Source organism: Phacochoerus africanus, chromosome 4 (assembly GCF_016906955.1).
Source record: "Phacochoerus africanus isolate WHEZ1 chromosome 4, ROS_Pafr_v1, whole genome shotgun sequence".
Classification (NCBI taxonomy): Eukaryota; Metazoa; Chordata; class Mammalia; order Artiodactyla; family Suidae; genus Phacochoerus; species Phacochoerus africanus.
In genome coordinates this window covers 50073288-50091964 of record NC_062547.1, presented here as the reverse complement: position 1 = coordinate 50091964, position 18677 = coordinate 50073288, and the positions used below count along the sequence as shown (strand labels likewise).

Genomic DNA, 18677 nt, shown 5'->3' with positions numbered 1-18677 from the left:
TTTGCTGGGTTATAAATGTTTCCCCCTTGGGGAGGGCTGGGCAGAGGGCCAGGAATGACACAGCTCCTTTATTATTTCTATAGCTTGGTAAACTTCCTGAAATTCTATTTTACCTCATCAATTTACACAAGTCTCTGCTTAGCTTTAACTGTACTTAAACAATATCCACCAAATCTATAAATGAGACTTCAACAAAGAGGTCTGCTACAAGACAGGAAAAGCTAGCTTCTGGCTCCAACTGGACACAATAGTGGTCAACCACCCCCCACTCCCTCAAGAGCCCCTATCCAAGTTTAAAGCCTGCCTAGGATTGTCACATTCCTAGGGCTGGTCAGCTGGGAGTTGGGAGTTTGCGCAAATGATTACTCAAAAGTACATTTTTATTGTCTTTTTAGGGCCGCAACTGCAGCATATTGAGGTTCCCAGGCTAGGGGTCTAATCGGAGCTGTAACCACCGGCCTACACCACAGTTAACGCCAGATCCGGGCCACATCTGCGACCTACACCACAGTTCACAGCAACACCAGATCCTTAACCCACTGAGCAAGGCCAGGCATCAAACCCACAACCTCATGGTTCCCAGTCAGATTCATTTCCACTTCGCCACAACAGGAACTCCCTGAAAGTACATTTTAAACGCCTATGCAAAGCTGCAGTTAGATTAAGGACCAGCTTTACTGGTCTACTATGGGGTTCCAAGGGGGAACTTCCTGGGCAGGGACAATTACTGAGACCGATGTGATCATTAGTTAGGCCTGTCTTGACCAGGAGGGTTGCAAACCTGGTTCATTTACTATTTCAGTACGAGCACAAAAAGAAATGTCACTAAGTTTGTTGCTATGCATTAGCTATGCCCTTCCAAATTTGAGACTTCTGATTTTCAGCACCACCCTTGATTACAGGAATTGTGCATTGGTTACATCCAATAAACAACTTGAATTTTCTGTCTTATCATGAAGATCTTGATTATAAAGTTTCTAAGACAGGCCACCTCAAAACAAAAGCTATCAATTCTTCATAAATATGTAGATGCTACTTAAAAGCTATATAGTTATATACAATTATATCAAGTATCACAATGTTTATTGATAGATACAAGTATATAAAATCAGGGCATGAACATGACTTGATAAATTAAGTAGACTTAATTTCAATACTATAATAAGAGGGACCAATTCAAATTCTCACCATTTGTTTCACACCCACAAAAACCATATCAAGGGCATTTACGATCTTTCAAAACTGATCAGTTTTGTGCAAGTAAACCATGTTTCTTTTAAAAAGACTTGTGCACTTGCCCAGGCTCAAGGATATTAAAATCTAGTACATAAAGCCCATTACTAGAGGTAGAAATACAGGCAATATACTATTACGGCAACAACCATCAATTACAGTTAAGAATTTTTCTGTAACAACCAAATGGATAATCAAATATTGCAACAACTCAAGTATTACTGAGCAAAGTGCATTTCTACAGTATTCAGTGTTGCTATTCAGTTTTCTAACTTAAAACAGCCTATGATAACTGGCAGCAAAGAAGGTCCTTGCAATAGACTGCCTCTGCTTGAGAACTTATGATGTAATTATTGCATGCTGCTAATATACTATCTAAACATTAAAGATACTCCTAAAATATTTGATGGTAGACTATGATTAAGACATTACACTACAAAAAAACCTTATGCAGAAGGAAATCCTAACTGACGTGCTTCTGCTTTAAATATTGTGAAAACATTACAGCGGAATGAATTTTCGCAGTGGTTAGGTCAAATGCAGTTACATCATAGCAACAGTATGTTTTGCACAATTTAAGGCTTTGGCTGGTTCTTTTAGTCAGCTTCTTCCTCGGATTCTTCTTCTTCAGCAGTTTCTAGCCAGGTTAGCCACTGATTCACCTGTCAATTTGTAATTTAACAAGAAATAAGCAGGACTTCTGAAAACAGAAAAAAATCAGTGCGCAATTTTTCATTCTGGATCAAACTAGCAACCTACTCAAGGACAAACCTTTTAGATAGTACCACGTATTTTTATAATTGCAAACAGCCTCCAGAACCTGTATTTGTAAATTAACTGTAAGTAAAAGAATGGCAGCCTATTATTTGCATTGGGAATAACATACAAGCCATTTATGGCCAGTCAGCTCAAGTGTCATTCATTCCCACTGCTTCCGTTACACTTTAGGACTGTTTTAATACAGGACAGTGGCTCCTCCCAAACCTTACCATATTAGCAATGGTAGAGGTCATGGTGGTGGTACAAAGATTCCTAAGATTTCTAGCCCCTACCCCAGATATGGAGAATCAAGGACAAGACTAAGGATAAATGCTGTGAGGATGATCCTCAGGTCATGAAGCTAGTAGGAGAAAAGCAAAGAATGAGATTAGCATTTCCCAAAGCCTGGCCCCTAGAAAAGTAGTATGAGAATCACGTAGGTTAAATACCACACACAGACCTACTAAGTCAGAGTGTTTCAGCATCAGACCTGGAGCTTCCTTTTAAATTACTCTCCAGGTATTCTGTGCACACTGCGGAATTCCCTGACATACCAATTCTTCCCTCGGGCTAAAATTCCACTTGATAAAGATATTAAAAAAAAAAAAAAAAAACCCACGGTATTGAGAAGTCAGAAACAATTTCATCTTCATGGACATTTTAAATTTTGTACACTCACCCAAATTTTAAGTAGTTTTACTTCTAAAAAAATGTCAGCCACCTCCAATCCAACAGCGTACACACAAATAGGCTTGAAACCTTTTAATCTTATAGCTTTACCTCATTTTGCTGTTAACTGCCTATTTTATCATAGCTTGTAATAATGCAGCAGAAAACTCCTATGTTCAAATCACCAGGGCTATTTTGCTTGTATTTTAACTTTAAAAGGCTCAGTAAAGTTAAACTAAAAAAGCAGACCAAATTTCTCTAACAAAGATTTACCTGGAACAAAGCCTTGCCTTTCCCAGGAAACTCTTGGGTTATATCTTCTTTCCAAGCCAAGAAAGCTTCTTCCTCAATAATTTCCATGTCATAGAAGTGAACAAAAAATCGGAGTAACATGCCTAAAGACAAAATGTAATCCCAGGATTTAGCGTGCTGTTTAGGAGCCACCCCTCACTTGTTCTTCCGACATGGGTCCTCTCACCTTTTGGGAAGTTGCTGTTGTAGCAGTGCACCTGAAGAGCATAGAGAGCACTGACTTGTAGATCAACATGATCATGAAGGAACTTCTGCATTACTGGCTTGAAGGAAAGAAGCAGTTGTTTTTCCTGCTCTAACTGTTCTTTGGAAGGAGCAGAGGAAGAATCTGTTTCATCGCTGGGTGGGTTTACTTCACTAGAAATGTACTGTAAGAAGCTGCACAGAAAGATCCTGTTAGAACCCCAAAGTGAAATTTTCTAGCTCAAGAAAGAAACAATTCTTGGTCCTCTGCCTTGTAGACGTTTTTCCTAGTAAATAAAACACAAGTTAACTCTGTATGAGGTACACTAGACCACAACTCTTGTTATCTTACCTAGTCATTAAGATGTTCACAAATCCTTTATCTACATGAAGTTTGGGAGAGATGTTATCTTTAATCCATTTATATATGGTTTGAGGGGATGGATCCAACTTTATTTGCTTCAACAGTTCCTTCTCCAATTTGAGGAGTGGGAACAAGAAGCTTAGTCCCTTTCCTTCCAAGATCTCCAACATGCGGTCCTTATTCTGATCAATTTCTGTAGAGACAAAGCCATTCCCATCATCAGGTAGTTCATTTAACTCAGCTGGTTTAGAAAAAAGGCTTTACAAATGATTTCCCAAATGCATAAGATTCAGCATTTGAAACAAAATTAACCTTTCTAAAAAGATCATTATCTGTGGTAATGCTTATTGTTACCTGGATAGAATAATCACACTGGCCTATATACATTCAAAGTACTAAGGAATCTCTAGATTTAGTATTAAGACAATTAAAAAAAAATCCCCGGTGTTCTCTTACCTGGAAGCATTTTCTGCATATTGACCTTGCTTTGTTGGAAAAGCTCTGTTAACCATTCTCGGTCTTGTAATTTAGCTAATTGCTGAAGACAAAGTAAGAAGAGAGGAAAGTGGGTGCCACTTTCCAGTGGTTGCGCTAGTTCTGAAATGCTCACCAGCTCTGAAATAATAGCACGAGCTGCAAACTGTGCTAAATATGACTTCACCAAAGGGATGTCAACCTCCAGTTTGGGGCACTGGTCCAATACATTCAGGAAAGCCTTCGAGGGAATAAAATAACATAGTTTATTAGTTTTCAAATTTGAAAGGCCAAAAGTTCTTACAGATTAGGAAAGTGTTTTACCTGCATGAAGTTGTCACTTGTGGCTATCCCTTCCTGTTTGAGTAAACTGATCAAAGAACTGGCTTTTTCTTTATCTTCATCACTTCTATCTAATGACAGGATGATTACTTTGCTTAACATCTCAGGGAGAAAGTGTTTAGGAGCCCTCATCTCTCTTACACCATTGACAGCTTCGTTTGCATTTCCACTATTCAGATATTCAGTTACAACAGTTTCCTGAAAAGAACAAAGTTCAAGTATCTTTAGACTTTTCCTATCTCAAATATACCCCACAAACCCAAATAAACTATGGAATTATTTAAGACTTACAGTTAGTTTAAGCAGTTCTTCCTTTGATGGTGGTGGCTTTTTACTGGTTTTGGCAGGCTTTTCCTGGATTAGTGGTGGATTAGTTTTGAGACCAAGCTGAGGTGTCTAAAAAACCACAACATGATAGGTATTAAATTTTTTTTTTTTTTTAAGGAGCTTATGAAGTCAGACAGAAGACAAGTCTAAAGAAGCAGACTTTAGACATCTTCGGAAAGTACTGGAGTGATAATGCTGTCCTTTATACTATAGTCCATACCTGTCCCAGAGGTGGTGTTTGAGTGCGTGGTGGTTGTGCACTAGGAGGGATCATAGTTATCTGGGGCTGAAGCTTTGGCACTTGATTTTTATTCATTAGGAAAGACTGAGCAGGCCTCAGGCTAATCTAGAAAACAAACCAAAACAGATATACAAGTTAACAAGCAGTTAACACAGTAAATGCAACATTCCAATCAATTAGTTCAGTATATACAAACATGACAATCTATGGCAGAGACTATCTCTAAAAAGTCTACTCCATGTTAATAGGTTTAATTTCTGGCAAGAACACTAAAAGATGTGATCCACACAAAATAAAGATACCATTATAAATCTTAGATCTGTACCAGAATTCTCCAAGGACTAGCATCAACAAAAAAGTGAAATAAAACCCAGAAAGTTTACTTAAGAGTTTAGAAAACATTTTCTTTAGTTAAGTCATTCTATTTGTAGGGAAGTCAATCAAAATCTTGACAACCAGTTTCCTTGCTCTATCTAAAATAAACTTTAAAGTTTTTGCCCTCATATCTCATAATCTTCCGCTCATAGGACGCTGGACATTCAAAGAAAGAAAAAGTAGTACAGAAAAAGAGAGAAAGAAGGTAAAGAATTCCAGCATTAGTCCTCTTAACGCGTCTTTTTATAATCATCGGGCAATAGATTTCTGAATTGACAAAACTATGGTATATAAGTAACATAGGCAAATGTACCTCATCTGCATTAAGCTGTCCTTTCTTAGAAAACCGAGGTGGCATATCCTTCGACTGTCCTTGCAGCTGGGATAAGAGTCCCTGACTCTGGTTATGGTAGAGCTGGCTTAGCCCCTATTTCAGAAAAGAGAGAAAGTCTAGATATAAAGGGGTCCACAAATTATGGTAATCAAGTACCAAAGGGATGAGACCAAGCCATAAGGAAAGCTTATCTGAATTTGCCCAGAGAAAGTAAAAGATGAAAACAGGAAGAATAAACATCTAACCTAACTGTCAAATAAAGTGATGCAATTTTACTAATACTTTACTAATCTTAACAAATTATTTCATCCAGTTTGAAATTAACTCAGATGTACATTTGGTTTAGAAAAACATGTTTTTAGGTTTTCTAAACTTAAAAATATTTGCATTTTTAAAAAGAAAAATCATCATACTCATTGCAGGACTTAATACTTGTTGCCTCAATGTTCTTAAACGTTTTCTTACCTGGCTTTTCATAAACTTGCCTCCCATCTCCCCAAACTGCGATTGTGTGGGAGGCATGATGTGTCCCCCATGGCCATTGAAGAGTTGATTTGAACGATGACGCCCCATGGTGGGTGAAAACCTATCCTGGATAACTCCTGGACCAGTACCAATTCCGCTACCTTAAAATACAGATATGGACAGCTCTTTACAACTCTACTACTATTAAAATGTTAAACTGACTTTTTAACTTTACTATTTTGCTCCAAATCACCTGGCATTTGTCCAAACATATCAGCAAGTCCTCCAAGTGGGTCCCTATCCATTTTCATCCTGGGTGGCATGAACGGTCCCTCCAGAAAGAAGTCACTTCTCATCCCTTGAGCCATAGGAGCAGGAATAAACACTCCTAGATCCTTCAGAAATAAAGTGAGTAAACACTTGCTTCCAGACACTATCTTACATAAAACTAAAACTCTTTAAAAAAAAAAAACAAAAACCACAAACTCTTATATTGAGAAAATTAAAAAAAAATACTTCTGGACTACTAGAGTGCTTGCTATTTACATAATTTCTGTAAACAACTTCTCAAAAACACATATAAGACACCAAAAACATGAAGCTCTACTGGTATTCTCAGATAGTCTCCATAAGTTGAAGAAGCTCTTTGTACTATCATAAACTTAAAATCCACCAGATTGGGAAACAGCAAAACTTACTTTTACTGCATCTTGACGGATCTGATTGATCGTCTTTGGTCCATTGTCAAGAAAAGCCTTGCGAGGAACCCAATGATGTTCTCGCAACTCTACGGTATCCTTTAATGTAAAACAATTTAAAAAAAGTTTTAATAAGTATTATTTTAAAAACACTCCCAAACAGAAAGTCAGCTTACCCACACATCTAAAGAAACCAGTTTTACCTGCAGCAGGAAACGAATCCTTGCTGGCAATTCCTTACTTAACATCAAGGAACACATTCTGGCAAAGTACTGATCCATTAAGGACTGAAAGAGAAAAACACCCAGAGGAAAGTGTTAAACGACAAATGTATACTATTTAAGGTTTTTAAAACTTCTAGATATTATCAGGGTTAATGACTAATGGAAATCACAAATTTGAATAAAAGAAAGTTGTTTAATTTGAATAAAAGAAAGACAAACTGCAATGTTTCTATCAGCAACACACATACCTTGGCTCGTTCATGGTCTAACCTAGGTCCCACTGTCCTCATTATCTGACAGAGGCACTCCAAATCCTCTCCCATATCTTTGAGTTGGACTCTCTTCTTTTTTTCCAAAAGCTACCAAAAGAAATGCCACTTGTTTACAAACCCTGCTTGGTTTAGATTAGCATTTTTCCTTAAGTTTGCACCACGGACTCATATAGTTCCTAGAGTAACTAACATGGTACTCTTTATCTGGTTTCTGTTGAAAAAAATCCCTCCAAATTGAGCAATTTCAACATAGGTAATTAGTTCTACCCCTACCTTGCAAAACATATGCATACTTTCAAATTTATAACATTTAATAACAGTTTTGCTGGCAATTAAAAATAACTAGCCTACCAACACTCTCAGATAGTAATTATAATTGACTCACTTCCCCCAATAATCATGTAAACAGTGATTAACTCTAAATTCCTAATCATACTTACTGTTTTGATGCACTTATGAAGGATAGATTCATGAATAAGATCAAGCTTTCCAAGTTCTCCAATGAATTTGATGTTCCCCAACATCTTGATCTTAGCAATGGCTCTCTGTTCCTCCTCCTCAGGGAGGAGGGGATTTTCACGCTTATCATAGACTGAAAAAAATAAGTTATCAAGTCAACATTCAGAACTAAGTTGAATGTGTTATATACAGCACTACTTAGTATCAAACATTCTCACCATCAACATTTCTGGTTCGGTTTTCAAATTCATCTTGTAATTTGGAAATTAGGAGGCGTCTGAATGTCTATTGGAAACAAAAGACATCTGTCAGGACTTGTTAAGGAAATCTTTTAAATTGACTTTAAATAAGCAAGCAAACATTACCACTTACTGTGCTTTGCTTCTGTCCTGGCTGACCCTCTGCTGCTGGGCCATCAAAGTTTGGTGCATCTTCTGCCAATCGCAGACATAGCTGAGCATACAGTGAGCTATACTTTGGCTCTTCTAGGGCTTTGTCCACAATCTACAGAAAATGTTGCTCTGTTTAAATATAACAACTTTTGGAAAAAACATTTCTTTATAACAATACTTCCTTGCAGTCTTAAGGATCGTGAATCTCACATCCTCTGTCTCATCTATAACTTGGGAATAAATTTCGAAGGCTTATTGTGTGAACCAAATCAGATGAGGCATGTAAAGTGCTTTAACACACAGCCTTAAAGAAACCCACGTGCTTAAATGTTAGCTATTACAATATACCAAAAAGTCTAGTTATACATGCCTCATACCCCATATCCCCCTTCCCTCGAAAGTCAAAATTACCTTGGATATCTAAAAAGCTATAAATAGATGCTGGAATCATCTCAACGATCATAGAACCAAATGTAAGAAGGAAAAACAAACCAAATAAACCTCCAATAGCCCATTCATAGCTCACTCAACCCTCCAAGCATAGTATACACAATTAAAATTGACCTCAAGGGAGTTCCCGTTGTGGCTCAGCAGAAATAATTCATTTAGTACCCATGAGGATGTGGGTTCAATCCCTAGCCTTGCTCAGTAGGTTAAGGATCCAGTATTGCCTGAGCTGTGGTGTAGATTGCAGATGCACCTTGGATCTGGTTTTGCTGTGGTGTAGGCCAGTGGCTACAGCTCCAATTCAACCTGTAGTCTGGGAACCTCCACATACTGCAGGCGTGGCTCTAAAAACCAAAAAAATACCTCCAATCTGATACAATAGTATTTTTCAGAAAATCATCAGTACTCAAACATACATAAACTCACACCTCAGTTTTAAGCAATACTGGGAATGAAACACAACAACAGCAACACACCTAATTTGGGTTATATATTTTCCTCTCTCTTTCAGTGAAGCCAACATTTAACTTACCAGCAGTATGACCCCTTTAAGGATGAGTTTAGACTCTACACCCACATTGAGGAGCTCAAGGCATAGCTTGTCAAACTTTTCAGGAGTAAGCTTATTTAGTATGCTGGTGGAAAAAGAATCAGATTAAGTATCAGCCAACACATGAAGAATTATAGTTGAAAAAATAGCCTTTAAATCATGTTCATTTTTTTCTTCTGTCATCTCTCCCTTGAATATGAGAACATACCCCTTCTTAACCATCGAACTAACCAAAGGGATGTTGAAATAAACCTGTTATTTAAAATACAGTATCTTGGCATTCCCACTGTGACAGAACAGGTTAAGGAGTTGACTCTACAGCAGTGAGAGTTTGATCCCCAGCCTGGCACAGTGGGTTAAGGATGCCTCGTTGCTGCAGCTGTGGCTCAGATTTAATCCCTGGCCCAATGGTGTGGCCAAAAAAAGAATTAAGTATCAAGAAAGTTCCCTTGAGGAGCTGCATGTTAAGAATCCAGTGTTGCTGCAGCTGTGGCACAGGTCACTGCTTTGGTGCGGGTTTGATCCCTGGCCCAGGAACTTCCATATGTCACAGGTGTGCCCCCACCCCCAAATAAATAGTAATGGAGGAGTCCTCAGCTATTGGACAAGAAAATCTCACATCCTTAAAATCCAGACCAAGAGTCTCATTATCAAGGCTAAATCCAGGAGCTAAGACCATTATGTTCTGAGTGTCACTGGGTTACACCAGGCATAGGAAATGTCAGCACAGCAAGGCCTGTGGATTTTAACCCAATGACTGAAAGCAACTGAGCCCCAAAATACCAATGCACTGCTTTTCAACTTAAAACCGTAAACACTGACATTCTGAAATACACATTTGGGTATGAACACTGCCCTAATCAATGGAGCACACACATAAGGGAAATACAGCTAATCCATTCTTCATCCCTCTTTTTAGTAAAAGACAAGAGACCTTAAAAACTTACCCTCTTACTTTCCTGAAGATTGCATCATGTCGTTCTTTTTCATTTGCGGAGTTGTTTGCTGCGGAGTTGTCATCTCGTCTAGTGCTTCGTGCAGGAATCCATTTCTGAGCGTTTTGCCCTGGGGTTTTCCCCAGGAACTCGCTTTAAAAATTAAGAGTTATAGTTAAGGTTAAGACAACTTAAAAACAGCATCCACTCACCTATCAAATGTCATACAGATCAGAAATCCTAAATGGAAAAACACCCCTTTACATTTTCCCTTACAACTGAGTAACTCACATATTGATGGGCATCAGAATCACCTGAAGGCCTTGTTAAAACACTGCCAGGCCCACTCAGTTTCTGCTTTAGTGGGTCTGGGGTAAGGTCTTGGTAACTTGCATTTCTAGTAAGCTCCCAGGTGATGCCTATGTTGCTGTCCGGGTATCTTGAGAACCAACAGTTTCTCATGTCTTAGCACCATGCTACATGCATACAGATTTACTACTACACTTTAGCGTGAATAATGGATAGCTTCTGAAGTAACATCAGTGAAAATAATCCAAGGAGTAAGAGGATAAAACAGCAGTTTGAGAGCCTCAACTCACATTAGATATTAGACGATTTGGCTAAGGAATAGCCAAGAACTGATACTTTAAGTTTAGGATGTGTAGCAGAAACCACGCCCATTAAGATTAGGATTCCTGATGTCTTATTTGCATTAACTACAATGTTATGTATTAAAAAGAATATTAACCTAAACCTGTTATTTACAAAAGCCACTTCTGTTACATGCTTACTATACCTGTTGCCAGCAGTCTTGGGATAGTGCTGAGGTGCACCCCTACTTCCTCCTCCGCCCGAAGAAGCACTATTTAAAATAAAAACTTATTTTAAGAGAAAATACATACCAAATATGTTTCACTCAAAATAGATAAAGGATCTCTTTATTTTGCCTTTTAGAAAGTATACCACATATAAAGACTTAACTTGGGCCCAACATTAAGCCAAATAATTACATTTATCCTTCAAATAGCAAATAAACACAGGGAAAATTTAAGGTCTAAAAAAATGTACATGGCACATTATAAATTAAACTTGCAGCACAATCAAGTCAGAATTACTTGGTGTGGCTACTCCTTTGGTTTTGTGACTAGTCTCTTCCCAGTAACTGCTAAAATAAATGTACACATACCTGAAACGAGAAGCACCCCCTTCTGCAATCGCACTCTCCACTTTGGCGGCTTGACAACGAAGAATCTTCAAAAGAATAATATTAATGGATGGGTGGGGAGGGAAGGGGATGGGAGAAACGAAAAACCTGTAATGAGAAAAGAGTACCAAAATTAGATACCACTAACATACAAATCTATAAACCGTCTTCCATTATAATTTATTTCAGAGCCTGACACTGCAGTTGACTGAACTTACACTGCATTGCAGAACTCCTAAGACTCAAGAAGGTTCTCAAAACACAGGAAAATTTTGTTTTACTACCTGGAAGTTCTCGGTGTTTGAAGATGCAAGGAAGAACCCACACAGCAATACACGAAGAGCTAAATGGCTAAGAACTAGTCTTTGAAAAAGCCACACACTACCTCCTTTACAACTAAACACCGAGATCAATAATAGAAAGTCTAACTCTGATACAGAGGGACGTTATGTGGAAAACGTAGTTGTTACTGCCTCCGGGACGAGCAACAGACTACATGAAGGGCTTAACTGAAGTCTTGGGTTCTCCCTGCTGCCCATGCTCTGAACTAGGCGCAGAGGGCTCGCGGGAAGACGAGAGGCACCGGGTGCACAGCGCCTGGCACTAGGCAGGCGGAAGACCAGGGCCACAACATGGCAGCAAGAACCTCCACCCCATTTTTTCCCTTCCTGGGAACAAAAGAGCAGTGGATTCCTCCCACCCGGGCCGAGTTAGGAAGTGCTTCCGACAGCCTCCCGGCGAAGCTGACGGGGGCAAGCCTCGGGGAGGAGCGGAGGCCGCCCCCGCGGCCCAGCGCCCGGCTCTTTGTTCTCAGGCAGGAAGACGGCCTCCTTCCCTCCAGCGGCCCCCTCCCACCCATAAATCCCCGAGGAACTGACAGCCGCCTCACCGCCGCCTCCCCAGCCGACAAAAGCTCAGAAAGCCTCGCTTTCCCTCCTCTCCCGTCACAGGAGAAGCCGCCGGGGCAGGCCCTTCGCTCCCCCACCGCGGGCAGCCCGGCCCCTCTCTCCCCGCCGGCCCCGGGCCCCACACACCTCCCCGCCGGGAGCTGGGCTCCGGGACGCCTCCGCCTCGGCTGGTCCCGCGCCAACGGCCGAGCCCTCCCCGCCGGGCCGCGACCCTCCCCACCGCACGCGCGGCCCTGCCACGCTCTCTCCCTGGCCGAACACAGCCGCGCTCCGGCCCGTCCCGGTCCCGCGGGCACGGCCGCCGACAGCCACCGAGACTGTCGGGGGCCGCCGGCTCCTTCTATTCCATCAACAAGGGGAAGAGAAGACAAAGGCGAGGAAGTTCCAGGTGCCCGGAGCGCGGAGGAAACGCTAAAAAAGGGTCGCCCCACCCGGCTCCGCCTGCGTCCGCCATTTTGTACCACTCGAGAAGAAGCGGCCAGGGACGGCGGCCATTTTAGAGCGCTCCACTCGGCGGCGGCGGCAGCGCCAGCGGCGGCTCTACTCACCTTCACCGAGAACTCAGCAGCTGCCGCCGCAGCTGCCTCCTCAGGATCCGGTCGTCGGGACGGGGAAGGGAGGGGAAAGGGGAACGGAAAACAAAAAAGGGGGAGGGAAGGGGGAGGAAGGAGTCGGGACCGGCTTGAAACGCTCAGCTCAGAGGAGTCGCTGCTGCAGCCACCACCCGATACTCGCCGCCACCTCCATAGAGCTCCGACTCGCTGCTGGCGCTGAGGCGTGTCTGAAGCCGAACTTATCACTCTAGGGCAGCCGAACCCACCAGAGCCGCCCCGAATGGCTCCTTCGCCACCCAATCAACAGTCGGGCTGATGTTCGCCACCAATCGGCACCCGGCCGTGGGGAGGAGCCACAGAGCCAAGCTCGGTTGCGGCTCGACTCCGCCGCAGTGCGCAAAGCCATATTCGCGAAGGCTCTGAGGCCAAGCCAGTGGCGTAAGGGGAACTGAGCGCGGTCGAGTTGCGGACCACTTGCGTAAAGTGGTAGAGCCCTCTGAGTCTGCGTTGGTGTGGCCGCCTGGTCTTCCTCCTGTCTCTTTGTTCCAGGAGTCCGTATCCCATGCTGGAGTTGGACAGTCCCTCTACCTGGTTTTCTCACCAAGAATGTGGGAAGGAAATTTGTCCTTCCACCCGACCCGATTCCTGTCCCTTGCGTGTGCGAGTCTTGATTTTCCTGGCGCCCCCGAGGAGCAGAGATTGCCCTTGGCAGGCTGGGCCTCCCTGGGAGCGGCCTGTAGGTCTGAGGCTCTGCGCCCCCGGGGCGCAGCGCCCGGAATGACTGGTCTCCAGGTGCTCGTCTTCGGCAGCCTTTGGATGGGGACTCCCGGAGACCAGACGGTGCACCCAAATGCGTTAAGAAAGCTTCCTTCAGCTCCCTATTTAGTCCACCCCCTGCAGAGTGAATGAGAAAGGGATGAAAGGAAGGGTTTTATTGTCTTTGTACCTCACTAGACAAGCAGCTTTCCCCAAGGGAATATCCGGCCAGCGGTGGTACGGGAATACCCAGAACATGCCAGAATTCTTTGGAAGAAGTGTTTGCGGAGCGCGGGCGTCTGGAGGATTTTAATTGCTAGCTCCTGATTTGTTTATTTTTTAAGCACGTTGAAGACTGACAGCTTTATATTTCCATTTTATATAAGGTCTATCCTACAAATAGGATTCGGCTTTTCAAAGCCGTCAAGTTGAACTATTTATACTTCTCAGGTAGTATTTTAAGGGAGAGGTCCAGTAAGATGAAGTGTTCCATCGTTTGCGACATTTTAGCTATACAAAAATGGAGTCATGTCTCTATATACTTAAACAGCAGCTCTGTCCCCAGCTTCGTTTTGAACACAAAACGAAGTTCTTGATACAATGTGTGATCAGAAGCAAGAAAGTGTGTGTGCGCGCGCGCGCGTTTTAACCTGAACGACTTTTAAAGAAAATGTCCAATAAAGAGGCAGGATTTTCATAGAGTCAAACTTATATTTGACATGTCAAAACAGCTCTTGAGGCTAAAAGCACCTACTCCTTAATACAATTTTCAAGAGAGGTGCCGGTTTTTCCTAGGACGTTTGCAGCTGATGGTGGAAGGGTGTGGTGAGGCCCTGAAGGTATCTAACACAGTTCTAGCATCTTTAGATCTTTGCCATATATATTAGGCTGACCATTCCCCCTCATTATTATATTTTGTTACAATTATTGTTATCAAGCCAATTTCATTTGAACTTTAACAGCTGGAAAAGTTATTCCCATCCTTGGAGTTAGTTACCTGTGGGGTAAAAAAGGGAAACTATATTTTTGGGAACGGTGAACATTGTGTTTCAAATACAAGAAGTTTTACTTTGTAATTTCAGTGTTTTAAAAAACACTATTCTAGTTTCGACTTCAAAGAGAATATCCAGCTCTAAAACCTGGGTGGTCTTTTAATTGAGGGACTTAAAACTCAGTAATTAAAAAATAAAAGAGGTTTTACTTATTCTTTTATTTAATCTTTGCTAATTGTGAACCCCTCTGCTATGGGCTTTGCAGGTATGAGTGTATGTGAGAAAATGGGATAGGAGTTGTAAAGTGAAATATAGATAAAACAATCTTTCCATTACCTTTCATTTGGTAGGAGACAGATATTCACATTTTGAAATATTTCCATCACATCATGAATGTATGAAAATTCAAGTCGTCTGGAATTTAACTTTTAGTTTATAGAAAAATGAATTTTAAAATACACCCACTTCAATCGGCTAGTTTTAACACTTCCATTTTGTGTCAGTTTTCTAAAGATCATAAAGTTCTTAGAGTCCTGGCTTGTTAACTTATAGATACTTGCATTATTTTAATTAATAATGTCAAATGCTGATTATTATTCTAACACATACAGCTCTTGAAGCATGTACTGTCCTCTCTGTGCTTAAGGATCCCCTAATCATACATCGCCAGCAGATCGCTTACTGACTTCACTTCTGAGTTTCTAACAGCCTATTCATCAGAGACGCAAACTTGTAGCCATGTTTAGTTTAGCCGGCACAGTAATTTTAAACATTTTAATTAGTTGACATAGACACTTTAAGAGATTTTATATACAGGTCCAGATTTCCATCTGTTCATGAAAAATCATAAAATATGGCAATACTGAGCCTGAAATTCCACGAGGGCAATATTTAAGTATAGCTGAGTAATGACTGCCTCATCTAGATGTTTTCATTTCACCACTGTGACATCTGACTTAATTTACTCATGCGTGTTCCTGTCTGGCCTGTAGAGCCTTTTTTTTTTTTTTTTTTGAGTTATTTGTTCAAAATCAATAGATTCAATATGTAGCTGAGTATTCCTATTATAAGTAAAAGGAACAGACGAATTAGTTCAAATATCTTCTCTTCCATTTACTGTGTAACTTTGGGCAAGTTTAACTGCTTTCTCGTCTTACTTTCTGAACCTATATGATGTGAATAATTGTATTTATAGAGTTGTTATAAAGATTAAATGAGACGATGTATGTAAAGCACATAGCTATAGTCCCTGATGTAGTAATTTCTTAATGTCAGTTATGGTATTATCAATAATATTGATCAGTCAACTGTTTCACAACTATAGTTTTGCTAAAGATGCCAGAATTCTTCCATACTAGAAATCTGACTCTGTATTTTCTCTTTCCTTTTGATCAGTCCTGGTGTTACTTTCCTCTAAGTCATCTTTTTCTTACATTCATCAGCTTTCCTAAGGAATCATTGCACACATGCTAACATGGGCCTTAGTAAATGTTCCTCTTGAATTGTATTTATACAATTCCAGTTGTTCTCTGGTCTTTTCCCCTCTACTCTGTATACTCGTATTAGTCTTCCTTGAAATACTTTTTTCCCCAATGTATTACTACCATGCTTCAAAGAATCTTAGTGCTTCACTATTTTCTACTTCAGTTTGATATCGACCTTGGCTGCACAGTAGAAGCACTTGGGAGACCTTTTAAAACTCTCAATGTCCAGGCCTCAACCAAAACCAGATAAATCCAAATCTCTCAGAGTCAGACCCAGGCATCAACAGCTTTTAAAGCTCTAAATGACTCTAATGTGCAGTCAAGGTTTGAGAAACACTGTAGCAGGTCAGAGTATTGATAACATTTATAGCTGAAGAAAACCCTAAGAAAAGGAAACTGGGCTCTAGAAACAATGAAGGACTTTCCCTAAGTAGGAAAACAGGCATTGGAACCCAGGAATCCCACTTCATATGCCTTTGCCTGGCTTTCAGACCCTTCGTATTCTGTCCCTACCCTATCTCATCTATTGGCCTTGTTTTTCACCACTCCCAGACACCTAGTCTTCTCTCATAGAGCCAGTTAGGCTGGTATTGCTGCCTCAAAAAATTCATTCATACTAAAGCGCCATTGCTTACAATTTTGAGACCATTCTCATTTTTTCCCCCTTTACTTATTCATTCCTGAAGCATAGCTATGAGTATTTAACTACCTTGCTCAAAAAACTCAGTAGGTCTCCCCTAACAGAATAACATCCAAACTCCTTAGTTTGACATAAAAAGCCCTTGTAATCTGGTTTCAGACTACTTCCCTGTTCCTGAACAAACCCAGCCTCTATTTTGTTATTCATAATCTGCTTCTATGGTACTCAAATTTTGCTTATTATAAAACCCATGCTCTATGTTATATGACCAAAATTTGATGGCCATTTTCTACTTGGCAGAGAAAATAAGGCTAAAAAGAGTTAATAAGGCTAAGAGCTCCAAGGGCAAGGAGCTTGGGCTTAATTTCTGGGTTTTTTTTTGGGGGGGGGGGGGAGCTGCTCTTTTTAGGGCTGTACCACATCCACAGCAGCTCGGGAGCTGAGCCACATCAGTGATCTATGCTGCATCTTGCGGCAATGCAGGATCCTTAACCCACTGAGCAACACCAGGGATTGAACCCACAGCCTCATAGGTACTAGTTGGGTTCATTAGCACTGAGCCACAGTAGGAACTCCCTTAATCTCTGTTTTCAAAGAGCTCATGATCTAAACAAAGAAAATATGTACACCAATTATATGCAAGAACAGGAAAAGGTAGAATGATGCTAATAATAAAATAAGAGCAATAAAGCTAATCAGTTTTCATTGATCAGAGTGCTATTTAAGGAGATCAGTTAAGAGGCTATGTACTGTATTATTTTTATGGCACTTACTTTTATCTCTCTTTCAAAATCATAAGGTCCTTGAGATGGGAACACTTCTCTTGCATTTCCAATAGAGTTCTTTGCATACAGCAGGAGCTGAGAAAATATTTATGCATATTATCTTTTTGATACTTATTCATCCATTTTTCTCTTGGCTTCCATGAATTTACAATTTCTAGTATTTCCTCCTACCTCATTGGCTCCTTTACCAATTCAGGTGTATTTTGGGGGGAGCCATGCCCAAGGCATGCAGAAGTTCCTGGGCCAGGGATCAAACCTGTACCACAGCAGTGACAACACTAGATCCTGAGCCACCAGGGAACTCCACCAGTTCAGCTCTCTTTGCTGGCTTCTTCCTCTTCTGCTTGACCTCTAAATATTGAAGTACCAAAGGATTTATTTTGGACCTTATTCTCTTCCCTCTGAGTATATTCTCCCTAGGTAATATTCTATCCTATGACTGTAAGTATCATTAAATGATGATGATTTCCAAATTCATATCTCCATCTCTGATTCATCCCTTCCCCCATGCAAACTATGGATATATATCAAATTGCCTAATGAAATTCCCCCTTGGATATACAGTAGGATTTCAAAGTTAACATGTTCAGAATAGTTTTTCCTCCATCGTTCACTATCTGCTGGTTGCTAAGACCAAAAACCTATGAATCGTTCTTGACTCCTCTCCATCGCTCAACTCCCATATCCAATTCATTAGAAGTGCCATTGGCTCTGTCTCCAAAAGCATCTTAAATTGTTCTACTTCTCTTGATCTACATTGCTGTCGCTTGAATCTAACCACCATTATCTCTAATCTGCCTTACTGCAGTAGCCTCCTAACTGGTTTCTCTTTCTTTTTCTTTTTTTTTTTTTTTCGCTTATTACATAGGTCAGTGTTTATTTTCCTCTGTTTTTTTTTAAAAAAGCATTTTTACAGTTTGTTCAAATCAGGTTTACAATGGGTTTGGCTCCTTGCATCTTCATGTATTTAAGATGATCGTCAGCCTTCAGCGTTTCTCGAGGAGGGGATTAAGATGGCGGAATAGAAGGACGGGAGCTCAACTTCTCTCCTGACTGCAGTTCTTGGAGGACATCCTGGGAAAACAGGGGTGAAGTGGCCTGTTGTGAGGGAGGGACATTGAAAGCAAAGCTCTCGGGAATATTCATCAGCATGCCCCTCTCCGGAGGTGGCCATCTTGGGAAAATCTCCTAACTGGTTTCTTAACTTCATCTTTTGCTCTCCAACATATTTTCTACCCAGAAGCCTGTCATCTTTTAAAAATACAAATTAGATAACAGCACTCTCATGCTTAAAACTCT

The 18677-nt window shown here is 40.9% G+C and overlaps 1 protein-coding gene and 1 non-coding gene across 2 annotated transcripts; both read right to left on the bottom strand.

Annotated features, from left to right (window-relative positions):
* Positions 1 to 1066: 1066 nt before the first annotated feature.
* Positions 1067 to 11893, bottom strand: EIF4G2 (eukaryotic translation initiation factor 4 gamma 2). Its single transcript, XM_047774609.1, has 22 exons — positions 11826 to 11893; positions 11242 to 11367; positions 10852 to 10917; positions 10068 to 10208; positions 9103 to 9205; positions 8104 to 8235; positions 7950 to 8016; positions 7713 to 7864; positions 7249 to 7359; positions 6980 to 7063; positions 6777 to 6875; positions 6332 to 6473; positions 6079 to 6239; positions 5593 to 5706; positions 4884 to 5009; positions 4628 to 4732; positions 4319 to 4534; positions 3977 to 4235; positions 3509 to 3713; positions 3140 to 3351; positions 2935 to 3056; positions 1067 to 1895 (listed from the first exon to the last, which is right to left on the bottom strand). The coding sequence occupies exons 1-22, from the start codon at positions 11891 to 11893 to the stop codon at positions 1830 to 1832; spliced, it is 2877 nt and encodes a 958-aa protein (XP_047630565.1). The 3' UTR covers positions 1067 to 1829.
* On the bottom strand, positions 5399 to 5539 carry LOC125126618 (small nucleolar RNA SNORD97). Its single transcript, XR_007134720.1, has one exon. It is a non-coding gene; the product is annotated as a small nucleolar RNA SNORD97 (small nucleolar RNA).
* Positions 11894 to 18677: the final 6784 nt, after the last annotated feature.

Excerpts from the sequence above, each read along its gene's own strand:
- EIF4G2 (XM_047774609.1), bottom strand. The coding sequence starts at position 11,893 with ATGTTGTGGCCCTGGTCTTCCGCCTGCCTAGTGCCAGGCGCTGTGCAC. Across the intron at positions 6,474-6,776 it reads TCCGTCAAGATGCAGTAAAA|GATCTAGGAGTGTTTATTCC; the intron begins GTAAGTTTTGCT and ends TTATTTCTGAAG. Across the intron at positions 4,733-4,883 it reads AAACACCACCTCTGGGACAG|ACACCTCAGCTTGGTCTCAA; the intron begins GTATGGACTATA and ends GTGGTTTTTTAG.